Source organism: Carassius carassius, chromosome 29, assembly GCF_963082965.1.
Source record: "Carassius carassius chromosome 29, fCarCar2.1, whole genome shotgun sequence".
Classification (NCBI taxonomy): domain Eukaryota; kingdom Metazoa; phylum Chordata; class Actinopteri; order Cypriniformes; family Cyprinidae; genus Carassius; species Carassius carassius.
In genome coordinates, this window is record NC_081783.1 from 15,594,614 (window position 1) to 15,612,833 (window position 18,220).

The window sequence follows — 18,220 nt, forward strand, 5'->3', positions numbered from 1 at the left end:
GCAAGGTTTCAACTGCAAGGTATTTGCTGGTTTCTATTAGGGCTGCGCCGATCACGATCTGCCGATCATTATGAGCATCTCGTCAGTAAAGCCGGTTCTCTAATCAGGGGTAAATTCCATCAGGTGCGTGATTTCACATAGAGCAGCTGTTACTAAAATGTACTTACTCTGAAGTCAAAAGTGTAATTGGTGTAAGGCATGAGCACGTTCTCGTAGGCACTCTTTAGCTTGAAACCATGCGTATTTATTTATATTTATATATATATATATATATATATATATATATATGTATATATATATATATATATATATATATAAATTGCTTAGAGGTTTTATCGTTTTTTCAGAAAACTTATAAGAACTGTGACACAGTGTCATCAGTGGCCAGAAGGGCTCACTACCTGTGTCCAGCTAAGTGGTCTTCATTGAGAAGGGGAGGATAAGGCAGGACCAGCTCCAGTTGTGCAAACAAGGAGAAGTGATCTGAGGGGATGTGAGGGTGTGGGCAACCAATGATATTGTTCTCAAAGAGCCAGTTTGTGTCCAAAGGCCCGAGGACGCCCAGCACGTTTAGTTGTGGCCTGGAGTAGAAGATGTAATCAATGACACCCTAAATTGGGTTTAAAAAGGGAGTTGTGAGCATACATCACTGAATCACACAACAAGAGAATAAGAGCTGTTTATATTCTATCTGTTGTTCATCTTTACGTTATGGTATATGGCAGAACAAGAAAAAACACAATGTAACATGTTTGTGACAATTGGGACTATGTCAAGTCATTTTCTGTCATAACTATGAGTGAACATAGCAACTGAGGAACAAAAATAGGTACTATTGATAACATAGAAATATTCTTATTGTAAATTTTACATTGTAAAACTGTATTGAACCAAAGTGGCATGGCTAGTTGTAAACTCTAAACAATGGCTGTCACTTTGAGCTCAAATGTACTTACTCTGAAGTCAAAAGTGTAATTGGTGTAAGGCATGAGCACGTTCTCGTAGGCACTCTTTAGCTTGAAACCATGCGTGATCCTCCCATTAGATGTGCCATTTTTGCCATTGCAGTTGAAGTTTGTCAGACTGTCACTGTAGCGCAGCTCCTTGAAGTCTTTGTGAGTGCAGTCTACCCCACCTTTGCTCAGGAACTCCACTACACCTACAATCAGATTTGAAACTCATTAAACATGTCTGGCACACATACCTGTATCTACTGCAGCTGAGCCTACACAAAATCAAAAATCAACCTGATTTACTTGACCTCTCTGGCCTTATTGTTATTATTCTTCATGCCTAATCAGTTGCTAATCTAATCAATTAAATTTGAATAATTCTACAACTTACTTTTAACTTATTCATTCCAATTTGGCCAAATTCTGTGACATTCAGCATAAGCATTTAGCTTTAAATTCCATTTTTATGACTTAATACAATGCTTTCCCCATTGTTGGGATGACCAGAAGCGTGTCACAATGAGCAACAAAGTAGTTCATAGACTCCAAAGCACCTCTATCAATACAAAATTGAAAGCTGGACACGTCATATGTCTGTGACTTTAAGAAGGCTTACCCGAGTCAGGAAGTGAGTTGAGGTCAGCACAAAGCACCAAAGGGATGCTGTTGGTTTCTCCCGACACGGAGGAGAGCTTCAGACTGCGGGAGGCTTTGTCTATGATATTCTTCACCTCTGACAGGAACATCATGGTCTGTACCAGCTTCACGTCAGAATATTCTGGGTCCCAGTGCATGTGAGCATTAGCCACTAGTAGGAGCTGCTTCTCCATAGCATGGACAGACTTACCTGCTGTAGAAAGATAGAAAAGAATGTTTTATAAAGACAAATAACAGATATTAAATACATAACATCTGACTGAATGAGCATACTGTAGCCTTCACATTAGCGAAATACACTATAAATAACACATATTAGGGCTGTCAAAAACATTTAGAATTTCGAATATTCGTTGAATTTAAAATAAAAAACCTACAAACGTTGCATTCGAATTTTAGGTGTGCGTCAGGCAGCCTTATCAGTGGCCCACGAAATGCAACGATGATCATTGCATCGTCATTGCATTTTAATGCTTTTGTTAGCCTATCCAGTAAATGCCCTGCGCAGAAGACATCACAGTATACTCCACCATGATTCTAGTTAGAAATGAATGTATATGTTCCATTTAAATTGCATTGAAGTGAGCGAGACGCAAATTTAAATTGTATTTACTTACAGAGGTATATGATGTAACACAGCGCAAATCCGTGAATGAATTTTCTGAAGTGAAGTAAACTTCAACAGATTTCCCCTGCTCAGGGAGTAGGGAGCAATGAACACTGTGTAGGGACCATGTCAATCGGAACACAGTTCATGCATGGAGCTCACTTCTAATGAGCTGATTATCTGAATCAGGTGTGTTAACAAAGAGAGACATACAAAATGTGCAGAGCAGAGCAAGGGGCACGAGGACTGGAATTGAGAACTGCTGTATTAAACTATACATATATGCATGATACGGTTTTGTTTCTAATGGTTTAAGCAACTTCATGAATTATATAAGGTTTATAAACATCATTTTAAACATTATGCACTTTTTACAAAGGCAGTTCTGTTATTTTATTATGCTTTGAAGAAACGTGCATAATATTTCGCTTGATGCGCCCTCTTGTGTTCTCTGGAGAGAAGCCAAAAGCTTTTTTCCCAACTGAAATTATGCCTTTTAATTAGAATACAATTCAATATTGATAATATTTAAGTCAAAATTCTAATTTAGTTTTTCAGCCATTCTGACAGCCCTAACGCATATTACAATAAATTACACAGCTATTTGGACATGGTGTGAGAACTTCTATAATTGTGATACACACACATTACTGCAAGGCAGAAATACTTCAATTTTTTATGTTTTGCAATTCACATTATCAGTGAAGATTTCATTAGATTTACTTTGAAATAGGGCTGGACGATTATGGCCTAAAATCAAAACCTCGATTAATTGAACATTTTACCTCGATTACGATTAATGAACGATTATTGTGTTTCGGTTTTGTTTTTTGCCCTCATAGTTCACTGACAAGGTTTGTACTGTAAATATGATTGACTATCAGCAGTTATTTTATCTCGTAACATTTCTTACTAGGGTTGGGTATTGTTTGAATTTTATCGATTCCTAGTTTCGATTCCAATAAGATAAAAAATCCAATATAAAAAAATTAAGCCAAACATTTAGATGTCAAACATTTTTACAAAGCATTCTGTTGCAGCTGAATAACGAGCAAAAATAAGCAGCCTACAAAACACAGCAAGAGGAATTTTGCCTGTGACAAAAAAAAATAATACCATAGCAAAAACAACTATATTAATATAAATTTCAAATAAGTAATCAGTAATAAGAAAGGAACAAACAAATCAATTAGCAATATCATAAATAAATACAACTAAACTAAATTTCAGGTACAGAAACTGTAATTAAAAGTTTAAAAACACTGCAATAGTTTTCTTTTTATAAATAAAATAAAAATTAATCAAGTAAAGTTATTAAATATTTTCAGTCAAGATCAGTGAATGATTTTCTTTTGTTCTTTGATTAACATTAATGATAGCCAGCGCGTTTATTAGGCTGTTGTCTCTTTAAGCAAAAATACTGTACATGTGTGTTTTCTTTCTCATCTGTTTATGTTCACGTAAGACAAAAACGGCTGCGATTATGATGATATACTGATGTAGTTTTCTGTATCGTAGTTTCGACTCGGAACAACCGTTTCTACAGTTAAAATACACAAAACAGTCCAAGAACGGACACAAACCGGGAACCCGCAGCGCGTCCGCCGACCGCTGCTCTCTGTGCACGCGCTTGTGCTTCATGTGCGCTGCACACAAACATGCTATAATAAGTTTTGCGATTCTAAGCTATTTAGTGATATATCACAGGAAAGCGCTGGCAACTAGTTTCTGCGTTCCTCTGCGCGCGCGATCTTCATAGCTATGTTTATATGAGTGTCCGTGCCACAATTCAGCTGCGCGAACATGGTAGCTAGATATAAGAATACACATCCGTTCATCTAATCGCTTGAATGTCCAAACCATAAAACAAATACAACTGACAAATTTTAGTGAAGACGCAAGGCTCACCGCTCACGCGCCATCAGTATATGTTGAACCCACGTTCACCTCCGTGTTTTGCTTTTATGCCACTGACTGGAGAGCAGAGTCACGTGGCTACACACGCTCTAGTATGCTTTTAAGGGGGAAGTATTAACAGGATTAAAAAACCGAAATAACCGACATGAGAAAATTACGTCGGTTAGAGGTTATGAATTTCGGTTTTGATTATTTTTCGATTAATCGTCCAGCCCTACTTTGAAATGCAGTAAACTTCACTGAATAAATAGTCCTATGTTTCTGAAAGAAGTCTCATATGAAATGCATCCCAAGACTGCATTTTACCAAAACATTAATATTGTGAAATATTACAATTCTTTTTATGTAACTTATTCCGGTGTTGACAAAGCACAATAATGTCACAATAGAAAAACAAATTTGAATTGTGCAAATACTCACATGACAACTCCATTAACTCCTTCTTTAGCTCCAGCAACACAGCCACCCCAATGTTGTCCTTGGTCATGACCCGATTCAACATAGCCTCAGAGCCCTCTGAATTGGCCATAGCCAGCTGGTTAAACTCTACTGTGTGTTTCTGCACCATGCTGAATCTAACAGCAAAAAATAAAAATAAACTAAATTCTGGTTCCATGTATTTATTCAAAACAACACTGAATTAAACCTCCCAGACAGAGTCTGACACCACACTTCTCAACCCTTGAGTGTCACTTCACTCACTTTTCAGTCTTGTAGAATATTGCACATCCATCTACATGTTTCCTGTCCGATTCAGACATGGTTCTGGCCCGGGATTTTGGGCTGAAAAATCCATCATATCCCTGTTTACTCAGCTCCACAAGGAAGTAGTTGTAATACTGCTCTGTCTCCACTTCCTGTGCATGACACATCAGACTAAGTGACTTGCTGAACAATGCTATATGGGATTACATGCATTGACTATTCAGGGCTACCTGTTGTGCATCACTGAACTAAAAAAGTGTGACCTTTAAAGGAACACAACAAGGAGAGTGCTTCATCTGTGAGGACAGACATACTCAAATACACCAAAACGTAATCAGTGGATTTTTATGGGAAACATAAGTATTTAAAAATAAATATACATCAAATTTCATTAAACGCATTACAGTTATGATACGTTTTAAAGCACTTTGAACGCAGACAAGCATTTTTGGCTGGTCTGAGATGTTGTTGTAATTGGGTACTGCACATTGTTGCTGTAAAATAACAATTTTACTACAACATTTATCCTTACATTAATTTTTCTTTACCTGTAAGCTGATAATATCTGCATTGCAGCTGAGGATCTCCTGCATAATGGACTTTTTCCTGTAGCTCCAGTTAAGGGCCCAGGATGGACAGTAGCCGTAGAGCTGACGTGTGGCGTACTTATCACACAACACGTTGTAGCACATTACAGTTAACAGGGCTGGTATAGCAAAGAGGAAAAAAAAGAAGGATCAGGCAAAGTGTCCCTAGATTTTGAATTATGTTCCACTATTTTCAAAGAACATCTACCTGTGGGTCTTGTTCTTTCAGGCTCCTGCAGCACAATCCAGGACCTGGATGGAGGTGGCTCTGTTGGGACTGAGAAGGCAAAGCATATGTATTTCAGGTTAATAATCTGAATAGTCAAATTACACAATCCTTGGGACATTTTGCATTAAGTCACCACAAAAATCTTTAACAACATACTATGAATATTTGATAAATCGCTCCGCACTAACAGTTAATATTATTAACCTTGGACAACAGTCCATGACACTATTAGGGATGTAGATTAACCGCAAGCCAGTTGAAAATTGATTCAAATGTGTGACGATTCAAACCGGTTGAGATGCTAAACAAATCGTGATTCAATTAGGGGTAGGAGTTTATATGAATGTATGTCTGAGCAAAACTGTCTTTGGAAAAGTTTAAATGGTATTTATCTTTTCATCTTGCCTCTGTTTAATGCATAAAGTGCATCTCAGCCAAAATCATCACAATTAAAAGAACCAAATACTTAAACTACTTCAGTCTGTGTGCACTGAATTTATTTAATACACGAGTTTCACAATTTGAGTTGAATTACGGAAATAAATTAACTTTTCCACGACATTCTAATTTATTGAGATGCACCTGTATTTAAGTTGATAACTGCAGCACTGCTCTGTTTACAGCAGAAACCATGGAAACGCTTTAAGTGCCACCTGCTGGCAGAAAGTGAATCTGCATTTCGTTCAGCTCGTCTGCTGTTTTGGTTTCATGCATTTTTATGTATAGTTTCTCAAAACTGAAATCAAGCTATTCTGTTTTGCTTCAAATTTCGAAATTATACAATATAATTTAAATTAAAAACTGCTCTTGTTGCATGTTTTCATATATTTTGTTTATATGAAGAGATTTATTTTATTTGTGTTACTAATTTGATTTGGGGCTTGTATTAAAATTTCAATTTAGTTTTGTTGTTTACATTTACATTATATTTACATTTTGTTATTTAGCAGAAGCTTTTATCCAAAGCGACTTACAAATGATGACAATAGAAGCAATCAAAACCAACAAAAGAGCAATAATGTGCAAGTGCTATATTTCAATTTCATAAAGAAACATGCAGCATTTTGCCCAAGCAATAATAAAAAGACACATTTAATTTATAATTTGTCTTAGATCTCATTTTGTAAAAAATGTATAAATTGTGAATCGAATTGAGAAATCAAAAACCGTGAATCGAATCGTGAGTTAAGTGAATCCTTACATCCGTAGACCCTATAGAAAAAAAAAAACAGAGATGGACAGTTAATTGGCATTTGATACCTACTGCGCTTGATAGCACCGTTAAGATTGTCCAAAAGGTAGCTTAGCAGTCGCCGGGTACCATCTGGCTCCTGATAGAGGCTCATAACTTCTTGAGTGAGTGGATTGCCTGTAGAGACAAACCAAAAAAAATCAGTGGGAAACATTCTCTACACATTGAGGATCTCAATCACCAGAACACTGAGCGCTCACCTTTTAACCCCAGTGTTTGTAACTGAAACAATTTCCCCAATTCGAATGGCAGAACCCGCAACTGGTTATTATTTAAAAGCAGATCCCTGTCGAAAACCATGAAACAAATGTTAACTAAGAACACACCAATCAGCTGTGTGCTTGATGCTTCCAAAAAAAACAAAAAAACACTCGAAGTCTTCTGACCAGTGCATTGATCACATATCAAATCATTTGTTAATCTTTGCTAATGTTAGTTATTATAAATACAATTATTTATATTTGGTACATTTTACATCCAACACAACACAAGTTTAAAAGTGTCAGAGAAAACTGTTGAAATTAATTACAGTTAATAAATGCTGGTCATATTTACTAATTTAGTTCAAATAAAATCAAAGTATATTTTTAAAATTCTTGAAAATGTTATATTTTAAAAATGAGTGTTTCAATGTGCTGTAAAATGTAAAAAAAAAAATAAAAAAAATAAAAAAAAGAATACAGAAAGATACAATAACAGAGGGAAACAAATAAATATGTTAGAAAAGGAAATTAAAAATTTAAATCACAAATACATCTGCTCAAAACTAATGGTCATTAAAAACAGATTGAAACCATTTAAAAATTGTTAACAAATCATTTTATGATGACTGAACTAACAAAGCAATTTCTAGGTGATAATGGGTAAACCTTTTATTGACTTTTGTAACATTGAGATAAGGCCGGGAAATCACAACTTTAAAATTCCCTGACATTTCCATGACCGTGGAAACCTGTCAGGAATTATTTACTTTCATCAAGTGCGCTCATGAGAACATTAAGGACCTTTTTCCATTTTTCCAACCTGGATTGCAAACACATTAAATGGAACAAATGATCCATGGAAAGCATAATGCAGCTCACCTGAGAGACACCATGTTGCCAAGCTCTGCTGGCAGGCTCCTGATCTTATTGGACGACAGATCCAAGAACACAAGGTTGTTCAGCTTGGCAATTTCAGGTGGGATGCGTGACAGGGAGTTCTCACTGAGGTGCAGAGCAGTGAGGTGTGTGAGCGACCAAAGGCCAGAGCTGAGACTCCGAACATTACCTGAGACATAAACAAATGTTAATAAAAAATCTCTCTTTTATTGTTTGGTATGTTTCAGTTTCATTGCAGAAGTGATCTGAAGTTGAGATATTTATCAAAGTGTTTACTTCGAGACATACCAGTTATTTCAAGCCCATCCCAGAAGGATTTCTTCCCACTGTTTGCCTCCTCACTGGACATGATAGTGTACATCCGCCTGGAATCAGGCGGGTCGTATTTCTCTTTGGGCATCCCTAGACCACTGTGGGGGACAAATACATAATCAGATTTATAGAACAAGACAAACATGTCATGATTTAGCTGGTTTACAATCCAAACAAGAAAACAATTTACCCCTATATATAATATGTATGATGTGCATATGCGAAAACTAGGGTTATATAGCATCTGCTGTATATTGTGTATTGTTGCTGCTATCTTGCAAGAATGACTATAAATCTATTAATCACTTTATATGCTGACATTTAATATTATCACTGTTTTTGCAAATAGATATTTTAGTGAAAACTTTGATACATTACCATGTATGGTCACAAATGAGTTAATTTTTATATAAACATATAATTAAGATAAAAGTAAAAATAAACAGGCAGCTAAATGACCCTACTAACTGGAACTGTCAAAACAAACGTAACTTGGCTAGCCCTTTACAAGACCACACACCTGTTACACACACACTTAAACGCTAATTAGAAAAGAAACAAGTGTAATCATGTTAAATCTCCATAAATAATCTATTTATGCGACATTGTGCATTGTAAATGAAACAGGAAGTAGAAATCCAACGAAACGCGCAATCTAATAAACAACTACGTTAGCTCTGTGCTATGCTAATGACCCAAATAAACTCATCAATATCCTAAAACGCGGCCTCCACATTGATATAACATGAAATATCATGTTAGTCATATACTTTTAAAAACGTGATAAGCATCCAATGCATCCGTTACTAGGTAATATTTTCCAACAGCTCTCAGCATTAGCCACAGGCTGCTGAAGGTACAGCCTTTTAAAAGATTTATATCTTAATTAACACGTGTATATGGGTTATATGAATTGATATTTGGGAAACACTGTGTAAGTTACACATTTTAAAAAATAATAACGATTCTACATAATATTCTCTGCATATGAACGAAGAGAGGCTAACTGGTGTAGCTAGCTATAGCGAACTTGGAAACAAACCCAAACGGAGACTTCGATCAGCAATATATCTTTAGAAATAATGTTTCAGAATGACCTTCAATAGCATAACAACTCCTGAAGTGTCTCACTTCGGCATTAATTTATTCGTTCGTGTCGGCTGTGCAGCATCATGGCGCAGGGGTTTGTGCTGCTGTTGTGTGCTGCTCTCCAAAACTATGGAAGCAGAGTAGACTCAGTCTCTCAAAAAAAAAAATAATCATTATTCACTTGGATACCGTACCACATTAAGATATTAAATCTATAAAATAAGGGTTTGACTGATGGGTGACATAAATGATTTTTTTTGAAAATACAGATATTTTTCAAGCAGTTTTTGTTTATTGAGGACATGAAAGAGCTGTTACAGCAGAGCTTTATTATTATTATTATTATTATTATTATTATTATTATTATTATTATTATTATTTTATTTCCAGAATTATACATAAAGTAATACAGTAAATACAAATATTTCACAAATACTATTCTAAATGAGTCCAAAGCATCATAAGATATGAAGAACATTAAAGGTAACATTCATATCAATGAAATTAAAGAACATTCGATTCACACATTAAAGAAAAATAAACATAATGGAAAGGGGGTATACATGTATAATTAAAATAAAGAAGAGAAAGTTAATTATTTGACGATGTCCATAGTTCTTGTTGCTTTGCGGTTTGAAATTCAGTGCTTCAAAGTACATCTTCATGTCTGCCTTAAAATGGTATGTTGGGTATCCTTTCAGACCATTTACATTCATGTATGTAAAACTTACCAAGTAATAAGATAATATTTAACATAAAACTGTGACTTTTGTCTATATCGGTCCGTGTATATTTTGGTCATTTGATTTTCTATTTAAAAATAAATAAAGATAAATGAGAAACGGTTTGATTTTCGTTTTTTAGTTTTGTTTAAGAAACGGAAAACGAAAATTTAGCTGCATTTTTCGTATTTTTGTTTGTGGGTAAAAAATGAGATTATGCTTTAATATTTGTTTGAATGTGTGGGCGGCGCTGAAACGCCCCTTTCATCCTTCTGTACTGCACCGACAAGCGGCAACCGCAAACTCAGTTCATTTTCACCAGGAGAGAAGCGGCAGACAGCAGAGCATATTAATCCCGCGGATTCTATACTAGTGGTGCTTGCAAGCTTTATATATATATATATATATATATATATATATATATATATATATATATATATATATATATATATATATATATATATATATATAATTTTTTTTTGACCAAACAGAAATTAATTTATTCAATGACATTTGAATTTTACTGTAGGCCTATATGATCTACAATGACATGAAATATGCGGATTTTTAGCCTACTAATTTTATTCTATACCTATTTAAGAAAAACCTCACAAGTAGCCTATGTTTTCATTTGCTATTACAAACAATAGCAACTGAAGCTTTATCTTGTAGAGTGTAGTCTGCTGCACTTCTCTGATCGGCGGATCCCGATCCACACCTTCCATCCCGAAAACAGGGGAAAGAGCTTCAGCTCCGTCAGTTTGGATCGTAAAACACCCTAAATAACACGAAAACCTTACAAAACTCAACACGATGTGCTTTCTGCCATCTCGGTCTACATTAACTTCTTTCTGAAACGTCAGAAATGAACCAGGCACATGCATCAGACGAACCATGTCTAGCTGGACATGTCTACTTTTAAAATAATCCATTTAAATAGAAAAATAATAATAATAATTTTATATTTAGGCCTATGTAATTCAAATGAAACCAAGGAGAGGTGCAGTGTTTCCAGTCTGAACTCATTATCTGTAATGATGTCACACCATCATACTGTCATCTACAGAATTCGTGAATTCAGTTCATAATTCTAAGTAGCCTATATAGCCTATAATTAAAACATTTAAAGTAGACTAATTATGGGGAAAACTTAACTTATTTTAATATAAATTTTATTATAAATGTGGGGTTGGGTTTTTCCCATTTTATTTTTTTTATGAATGGCCTAGAATAAAATAAATAAAAATTAAAATAATTAAAATAATAAAGTTGTCAAGTCTGCTTTGTCAATAACATGCAGCAGCTGGAAAATTATAATATTATTTTTTATTTTGTTATTAATTTAATTAATTAATTAATTATTATTGTTATTATTATTTTATCTTGCAAGCACCACTAGCAAAGAATCCGCGGGATTAATATGCTCTGCTGTCTGCCGCTTCTCTCCTGGTGAAAATGAACTGAGTTTGCGGTTGCCGCTTGTCGGTGCAGTACAGAAGGGATGAAAGGGGCTTTTCAGCGCCGCCCACACATTCAAACAAATATTAAAGCATAATCTCATTTTTTACCCACAAACAAAAATACGAAAAATCCAGCTACATTTTCGTTTTGCGTTTCTTAAACAAAACGAAAAAACGAAAATCAAACCGTTTCTCATTTATCTTTATTTATTTTTAAATAGAAAATCAAATGACCAAAAGATACACGGACCGATATCTTTTTTGTCATAATGAAAAAAAACCATCCCATTTCTCTATGCAATTTTAATTCCACTCAACATATTAAATAAATATTCAATATCAATCCAAAAAAAACTTCACATACATACATTCAAAGAAAAGATGTAAGACTGTTTCAGTATCTTTTTACAAAATGTACAGGATTCAGAAAGGTAATTTTATATCTTTTTAGGAACTCATTTGTTGGGTAAATGTTATGTATAATTTTAAAGTATATTTCAAAAAGTTATTATTAATACAGCATTTATTAGTATAAGTCCAAATCAATCTCCAATTAATATTTCCAAAATGTTCATTACAAAAATATTTATTTCGAGGTGTAGCAGGGCAGTGAACCAAGCATCTGAAGAACTTATTATTACATTTACTATCTTTTATATCGACTTTAAATCAAAAACCTCTTTTTTATCCATTGATTGCTTCTGAGGTTCACTACTACCTCTCAAGAGTCTCAATAAATCTTCTGGAATTGCATCAAAGACAATACTATACTCCCGTGGAGTTATTGGAATCCCAAATATGTTTAAAAATTAAGTACCGGTATATGTTAGTAAGTAACCCTCATTATTCATCAGTTGTGAGACCATTCGAATATCATTTCTAATCCAATTGGCATAGAAGATCAATTTATTCGTATATGTCAGTCCCAGCAGAGCTTGCCTTGTGTAGGCTATAAAGTCTTCCTATGACGCGTTCAGATGATGGTGATGTATGTAATAACATGCAACCATTGGAAACCACATACATTTCTTTTTAGCTTATTTATACTGCAAATACTATTTATTTCAGAATTATGAGGCTGATTATGCAAAAATTGCAGATCAATCCGTGACCCCGCTGTTCCCAATTCAATCTCTTTCCACAAGTTATAAAATGATATAAATCAAGAAGTTTCATTTGGAACTGTAACTCTTTCAAAACAGCCATGTTGCAAATCCATCCATTTTGACAGTTTCAACAGACTTTTTAAATTTTATTTAGAATTGTACCCTATGACTTCGTACATGTTACGGCGTAAAGCTTTGTTATGCATTGTTAAATGTTTTTGTTATTGTTCTGGTTTTATGTCAGAATTAAAACATTCAAAACACTTTAATTTATTAAAGTTTATTAAAGTTTTCTGAATATTTTGGGAATCAAATGTCCATGAAATGATCTGACCATGATTAATTGTAATGTGCCTGTAACATGAAATATGAATTGACAATTATGAGTACAATTGCAGCACAACTAGCTGAGATTGGCTCGATACCAGTTTGACATTCTGATAGAAGTTCTTCAGTCAAAGGGTATTTTAACCTCACTCTCACACTGAATTTACACTGCTAGTAGAGTCTTTAGCATTCTTTTAAACTAAATTTCATGGCTGAATGATAAATGCATTTAATATGTGAAAAGTAAATCAATCAAATGTTTCGATCCAGTCTTCACTATCTCTCCCCTTCTGTCGGGACATACCAGATTTTGGTGTGATATTCAAAGCAGTTAACACTTTGGCTTGTTGACTCTTATACTTTTACAAGAGATACAGATACAGAAAGTATAGGAATTAATAAAGTGATAAAATAACTGTGGTGCTCAGAAATGTTATCTAGGTAAGCAGCTCTTTAGGATTTGAGACACAGTCATTCTTATCGTATCAATTAATTCCTAATGTTGTCTAATAAGCTTTGGAAACAACATGTTCTTAAACCAAACTGATGTATTGTTTGTATGCAAGAGATCATTTTGTACTGAATGTGCAGGAAATTACTGTTCTAGTATTATTGTAAAGCAGCTTTGAACTATTATTTTGGCATCACTTTAATAATTAATAATAAATATGCGAATAAATAAGTAAATAAATAAAATCCTAATTTTCTTGCTGTTATGGGATTAAATAAATTATTATTTGGGTACCCAGAATTTGGGCAAACTATTCTTTTCTGTACACAAAACCATATAAAACTTTCATTGTTTTATTCCTAAATGTAAATGAAATGCCACACAACTTCTTGAAAATCTTAAGTCTAACAGAAGCCCACACACTGATATAGTATGCGACTCATGTTTCAATGCAATGTTTAAAAGCAATTCCCAGTGAAGGTTGCATAACTAAAACCTTGTTTTAAAATATAATTTGCAGGCTATGGCAGTGTCCGTGTCTGGGATTCTACTTTTGTTAGACAATTATTTTACTCTAAGACTATTTATTTTATTATTTTATTATTATTCTATTATTTTTTGTCTGCCACAAATATATATATATATATATATATATATATATATAAATATATATACACACTAAATGTTTAATGACTTGAAGTAACACTGGATATTATGTAACAGTTATGTGCTCCTGTAGATGATAGTGGGGAGAGCATAATATTAATACTACTACTGATCTAGATTCGCTTGCGTAGTAAACAAACACACAAATTGTATGAAAAAAATAATTTATTAAAAAAAAACTATCAAAACAAAGCTATTATAAAAGGTTTAATGACTTGAAGTAACACTGGGCATGTCAGTTATGTGTTCTTGTAATTGGGATAGTAAATCCTGCATTTCCACAGGAAGAGCATGGCCGATGTCGTCCACTGCACGTGACAGGAAGGCGCCTGTTGCCTCTTGCACTGCTGAGCATTTCACCTGATCTTCCTGTGTCCAGAACGAAGCATCTCTTTTATCAAAACGCTTTGTGATGGCGCAGCGTAGATGACCTGGGGAACAAAGGTTTTAAAAAAGGTCAAAACTACAATGCTAACCTTATTACTTGTCTTCTTTGTTATGTCTTCTTATGTTACGTCTGAAAAAGCGGTGTTAGAACTTTTTTGCTACTGTACCTGTCACAACTTCTTCATAACTGAGCATCAGCATCCACAGAAGCTGAAGGAGTTCATCCCATTTCCTCCACTTCTCTGCTCCATCCTGGCACACCATGCAGGAAGAGCACATGAGTTCAGCTGTTATGTAGAATAAGAATGCAAAATGTTAATTTGTAATAAATAGTGCAATGACACTTTACAGAGGGGTCTGAGGCCAAAGTGGAGCTTTTGAGGTAGTGTAGCAGCAAGTTTAGAGACACGGGCTGAGAACAAGTCTCATCCAGCAACAGCTTCAACAGCTCGCATCTCAGCAGCTTGCTATCCAGAGTCCTCAACAATAAAAGTCTAGCACACACAACAAGAGAAAAAAAGCATTATTAGACATACAAACAGCAGCAAATCCTCTTCATTTAGAGAACATTCAATAAAGCTCTAAAGATTGCAATATGTAAAACAGTGCAAGCACTCAATAAACTGAATCTGTTATTTTTTTCAGTGTTTTTTTTTTTTTTTTTTACCTTATCTGCCTGCAGGAATGCATTGTGTTAAGACAATTGAAGAGTTCTACTGAAATCTTTTCTGAATTGTAGGTGGGGTTCTTGTCCACCTCCAGGGCCAATGTTAACATCCTCTGAAGAGATAATACAATCCTGTAACAAATGAAGTAAATGTCACTATTTAGCAAAGAAAGAACGAACAATATAAGTATTTTTGTAACATTGATAATGTTAATGCATTCTTGCTAAATAACAGTATTACTTCTCTCATTAATTAAGACTCCAAACGTTTGAACGGTAGTTTATAATGATAAAAAAAAGTTATCACTTCATTTACTTAAGACAGTTGTCCTCTTTCTTTGGATATTCCACTTCTTTTGAGTGGTTCACTGACCCCTTTGCAGCATTCATCAACCAACTAATTATATCCCTAAGAACAAGAATACCAATAATAATTACATTAAATTAAATAATTGTTGAATAAATAATATTGTGCCAAATAAAAAACCAATTGCAAGTTTTCGGTTTAAATAAAAGCTCCAGCAATAGAGGGTGTAACTCACTTGACTTGCCCAAATGTTTCATTGCCACATGAAAGCATCTTCTTTGCAACCGACTGATGAAGACACTGACTCCTGACTTTAAAATGAAAATCATCTTCTAAAACCTGCAACACGTATTGGAGGAGCAGGTACTGGACCTCCGTCCGCAACCTAGTAGTGTCATCCTTAAGATAGGAATAATGAAATGTTGAACATTGAAAAAAATTAAAGCATTACTTCATTTTCAATACTACTTAATAATGCTTTTCTTTTTAAGTCCAAAATGTATCTACCTGTTCTTTCATAACTGACTTCATCAGTTCCCAATCCCATGGGACTGTCGAAGCATCCACAGGGTGGTATCTTAACATACAAAACAAAAAGCTTATAAAAGTTATCATGAATAGTAAGTTCCACACATTGATTTTTTTTATGAAGCAGGTGGATATTTCACATTTTGGAGCACATGCACAACTTACCAGGCTACATTTCTGATTTACACGTGATTTTTTTCATGAAAACTTAAATTGTTCATACTCCCATAACTGTTTTGAACCAAGAAGCTAAGTACAGCTGTGATTTCACTCACCTCTGAGTCTTCATCAATAGGTTATAAGCCTCTACGGCAAAAACATCAGGGCTTTGTGGGTTTAAGAGTATCCCCCTGAGCAGATGTGTCGTAATATCCACCGGTGGGTAAAACCGAGGCTGAATGAAGTCAAAGAGCAGCTGAAGAGTGCCTTCTGGGTAATTCTCCTCAATGGTGCTGTAGACCAAGCTAAGGCTCTGACGGCATAGAGGCTCAGCGGGACCATAGTGTTCATCTTCCTCATCATCATCCTTTTTAAAAGAGAAAATGACTGACTATTTTGCTATGGATATTGTAGGATATTCACAAATGTTATGATATGTTCAGGGTGAGACTCAAGGGAGTATCTTGCTGCAATTTTAGTCCTAAGAGCTTAAGTAAACACAAAAGACTGTATCATTCATGTTAAAATTATGTATACACTTTATGTATAAGAATTTAAAGACAAGCACATTATCAATATTTTGTCTATTAAACAGATACTCCATCCCAAAATGTAATTAATTTACTCATCCTCATGCCATTCCAGAAGTATATGACTTTTTACCCTTCAGATGAACATGAAGACTTTTTGAAAAATATTAAAATCTCTTAAAGGTCCATATGGGACCCCCAAAGTTAACACTGCTAAAACCACATAACGTGAACAATGATAATCTATACTACCCCAGTTGATGAATCAATGTCTTCTGAAGTGAAACGTTAGTTTTGTGTAAGAACCGATGTGTGCATGTTTTGAAACACAAGAAGTGACAGTCCTCTGTGCTTTTGCATCTCTTCTCGCGTGAGTTTCACATGGCTTGTTTTTCTAAAAATCTTGTTTCTGTTCATCTGAAGAACAAACATCTGGAACTGCACGCGTCAATGATGAGAGTGTTTTAGGGGATCCCTTTCAATCAGTCTATTTAAAAGTCAATGTGCATATCAAAACATCTTACCATGTGTGGAACCGTTCCACTCATGCACTGATTCAGCTTTTTGTACTGAGTCAGACAGATTTGTTGTCGATCCTCTGTGTTGTTTTCAGAAAGATCTGACTGCACATTATCCAGCTCATTTTCATTGCTGTCATCGCTGCTTGTCTCCCAAAGCCTGATGCGAGGGCTTTCTAGAGATCCTTCACCTAAATAATTTCTCTTTTGCTCTGTTCTCTCTGGAAAGTTTGGCGAGGAAGGCTGAGAAATGAAGAGGCTACTTGGTGAGCTCAGCGTAGACAGATCAGGTGAATGTGCTGCTGTGTCACTGGCAAGAATCTCTGTGGATGTGGGACTATTGGGTTTACTGTGATTAGACAAAAGTTCAGGGCTCCAGGGGGGCGATGCCCTAGATGAGGTAGGTATGGAGGGGGACGAAGGCTTGGGATGAACCTGAGTATGTAGGTCCTCATTTTTGCTGATATTCATTGTTTCACCATCCTCTTTTAATGAAAGTGCATTGGATACTGTTGCAGTATGAGTAGCAGAGGGTAGCTCAGAAGTTTGAAATGACTGTTGACTGTTGTATGTAAACAGATTATTATTATCTTCAGACTTATTGGATGAATCAGAGAATATAAAAGCATCTACCTCACTGGGACAGTAATATGGACTGTCAGGATAAGGAGAGAGAACAGTGTCTTCCCATTTCTGTAATGAGTCAAGATTGTCTTCTTGGTCTGCTTCTGTGCTGCAGACAGCTGGTGTACTAAGCTGCGTGTTTTTAGTGTTCTGTGATGCATCTTCAATAGAGTCTTTCAATACTTCAGATTCATATTTGAACAGATTTTTACTTTTATCATTGGACCTGCAATGCTCCAAAGACTTATCCCAGCTCAGCTGCCCAGCCGGCAAGCTTGAATTACAATTTGTGTCCTGATGCAAATAATCTTTTGTTCTTTGGAGCATGTCTGTGAGAGTGTTCTCCTGAATGAGTGACTC

The 18,220-nt window shown here is 35.0% G+C and overlaps 2 protein-coding genes across 3 annotated transcripts; both read right to left on the reverse strand.

The window, feature by feature from the left end:
* Positions 1-330: 330 nt before the first annotated feature.
* cnot6b (CCR4-NOT transcription complex, subunit 6b) lies at positions 331-9,555 on the reverse strand. Of its 2 annotated transcripts, none has more exons than XM_059516741.1 (12): positions 9,417-9,555; positions 8,296-8,417; positions 7,990-8,176; positions 7,108-7,193; positions 6,920-7,024; positions 5,635-5,703; positions 5,388-5,545; positions 4,837-4,991; positions 4,555-4,709; positions 1,570-1,800; positions 957-1,159; positions 331-610 (listed from the first exon to the last, which is right to left on the reverse strand). In XM_059516741.1, exons 2-12 carry the CDS (start codon positions 8,405-8,407, stop codon positions 398-400), a joined length of 1,674 nt encoding a protein of 557 aa, XP_059372724.1. In that variant the 5' UTR covers positions 8,408-8,417; positions 9,417-9,555; the 3' UTR covers positions 331-397. The 2 variants fall into 2 exon arrangements, with proteins under 2 accessions (XP_059372724.1, XP_059372723.1); XM_059516740.1 differs by having other exon boundaries at positions 1,570-1,803.
* A 4,779-nt stretch (positions 9,556-14,334) lies between these two features.
* On the reverse strand, positions 14,335-18,220 carry LOC132109716 (SUMO-interacting motif-containing protein 1-like). The gene is made up of 9 exons (XM_059516021.1): positions 17,243-18,220; positions 16,305-16,555; positions 16,009-16,078; positions 15,737-15,900; positions 15,511-15,603; positions 15,195-15,326; positions 14,877-15,021; positions 14,695-14,779; positions 14,335-14,571 (listed from the first exon to the last, which is right to left on the reverse strand). The coding sequence occupies exons 1-9, from the start codon at positions 18,185-18,187 to the stop codon at positions 14,348-14,350; spliced, it is 2,109 nt and encodes a 702-aa protein (XP_059372004.1). The 5' UTR covers positions 18,188-18,220; the 3' UTR covers positions 14,335-14,347.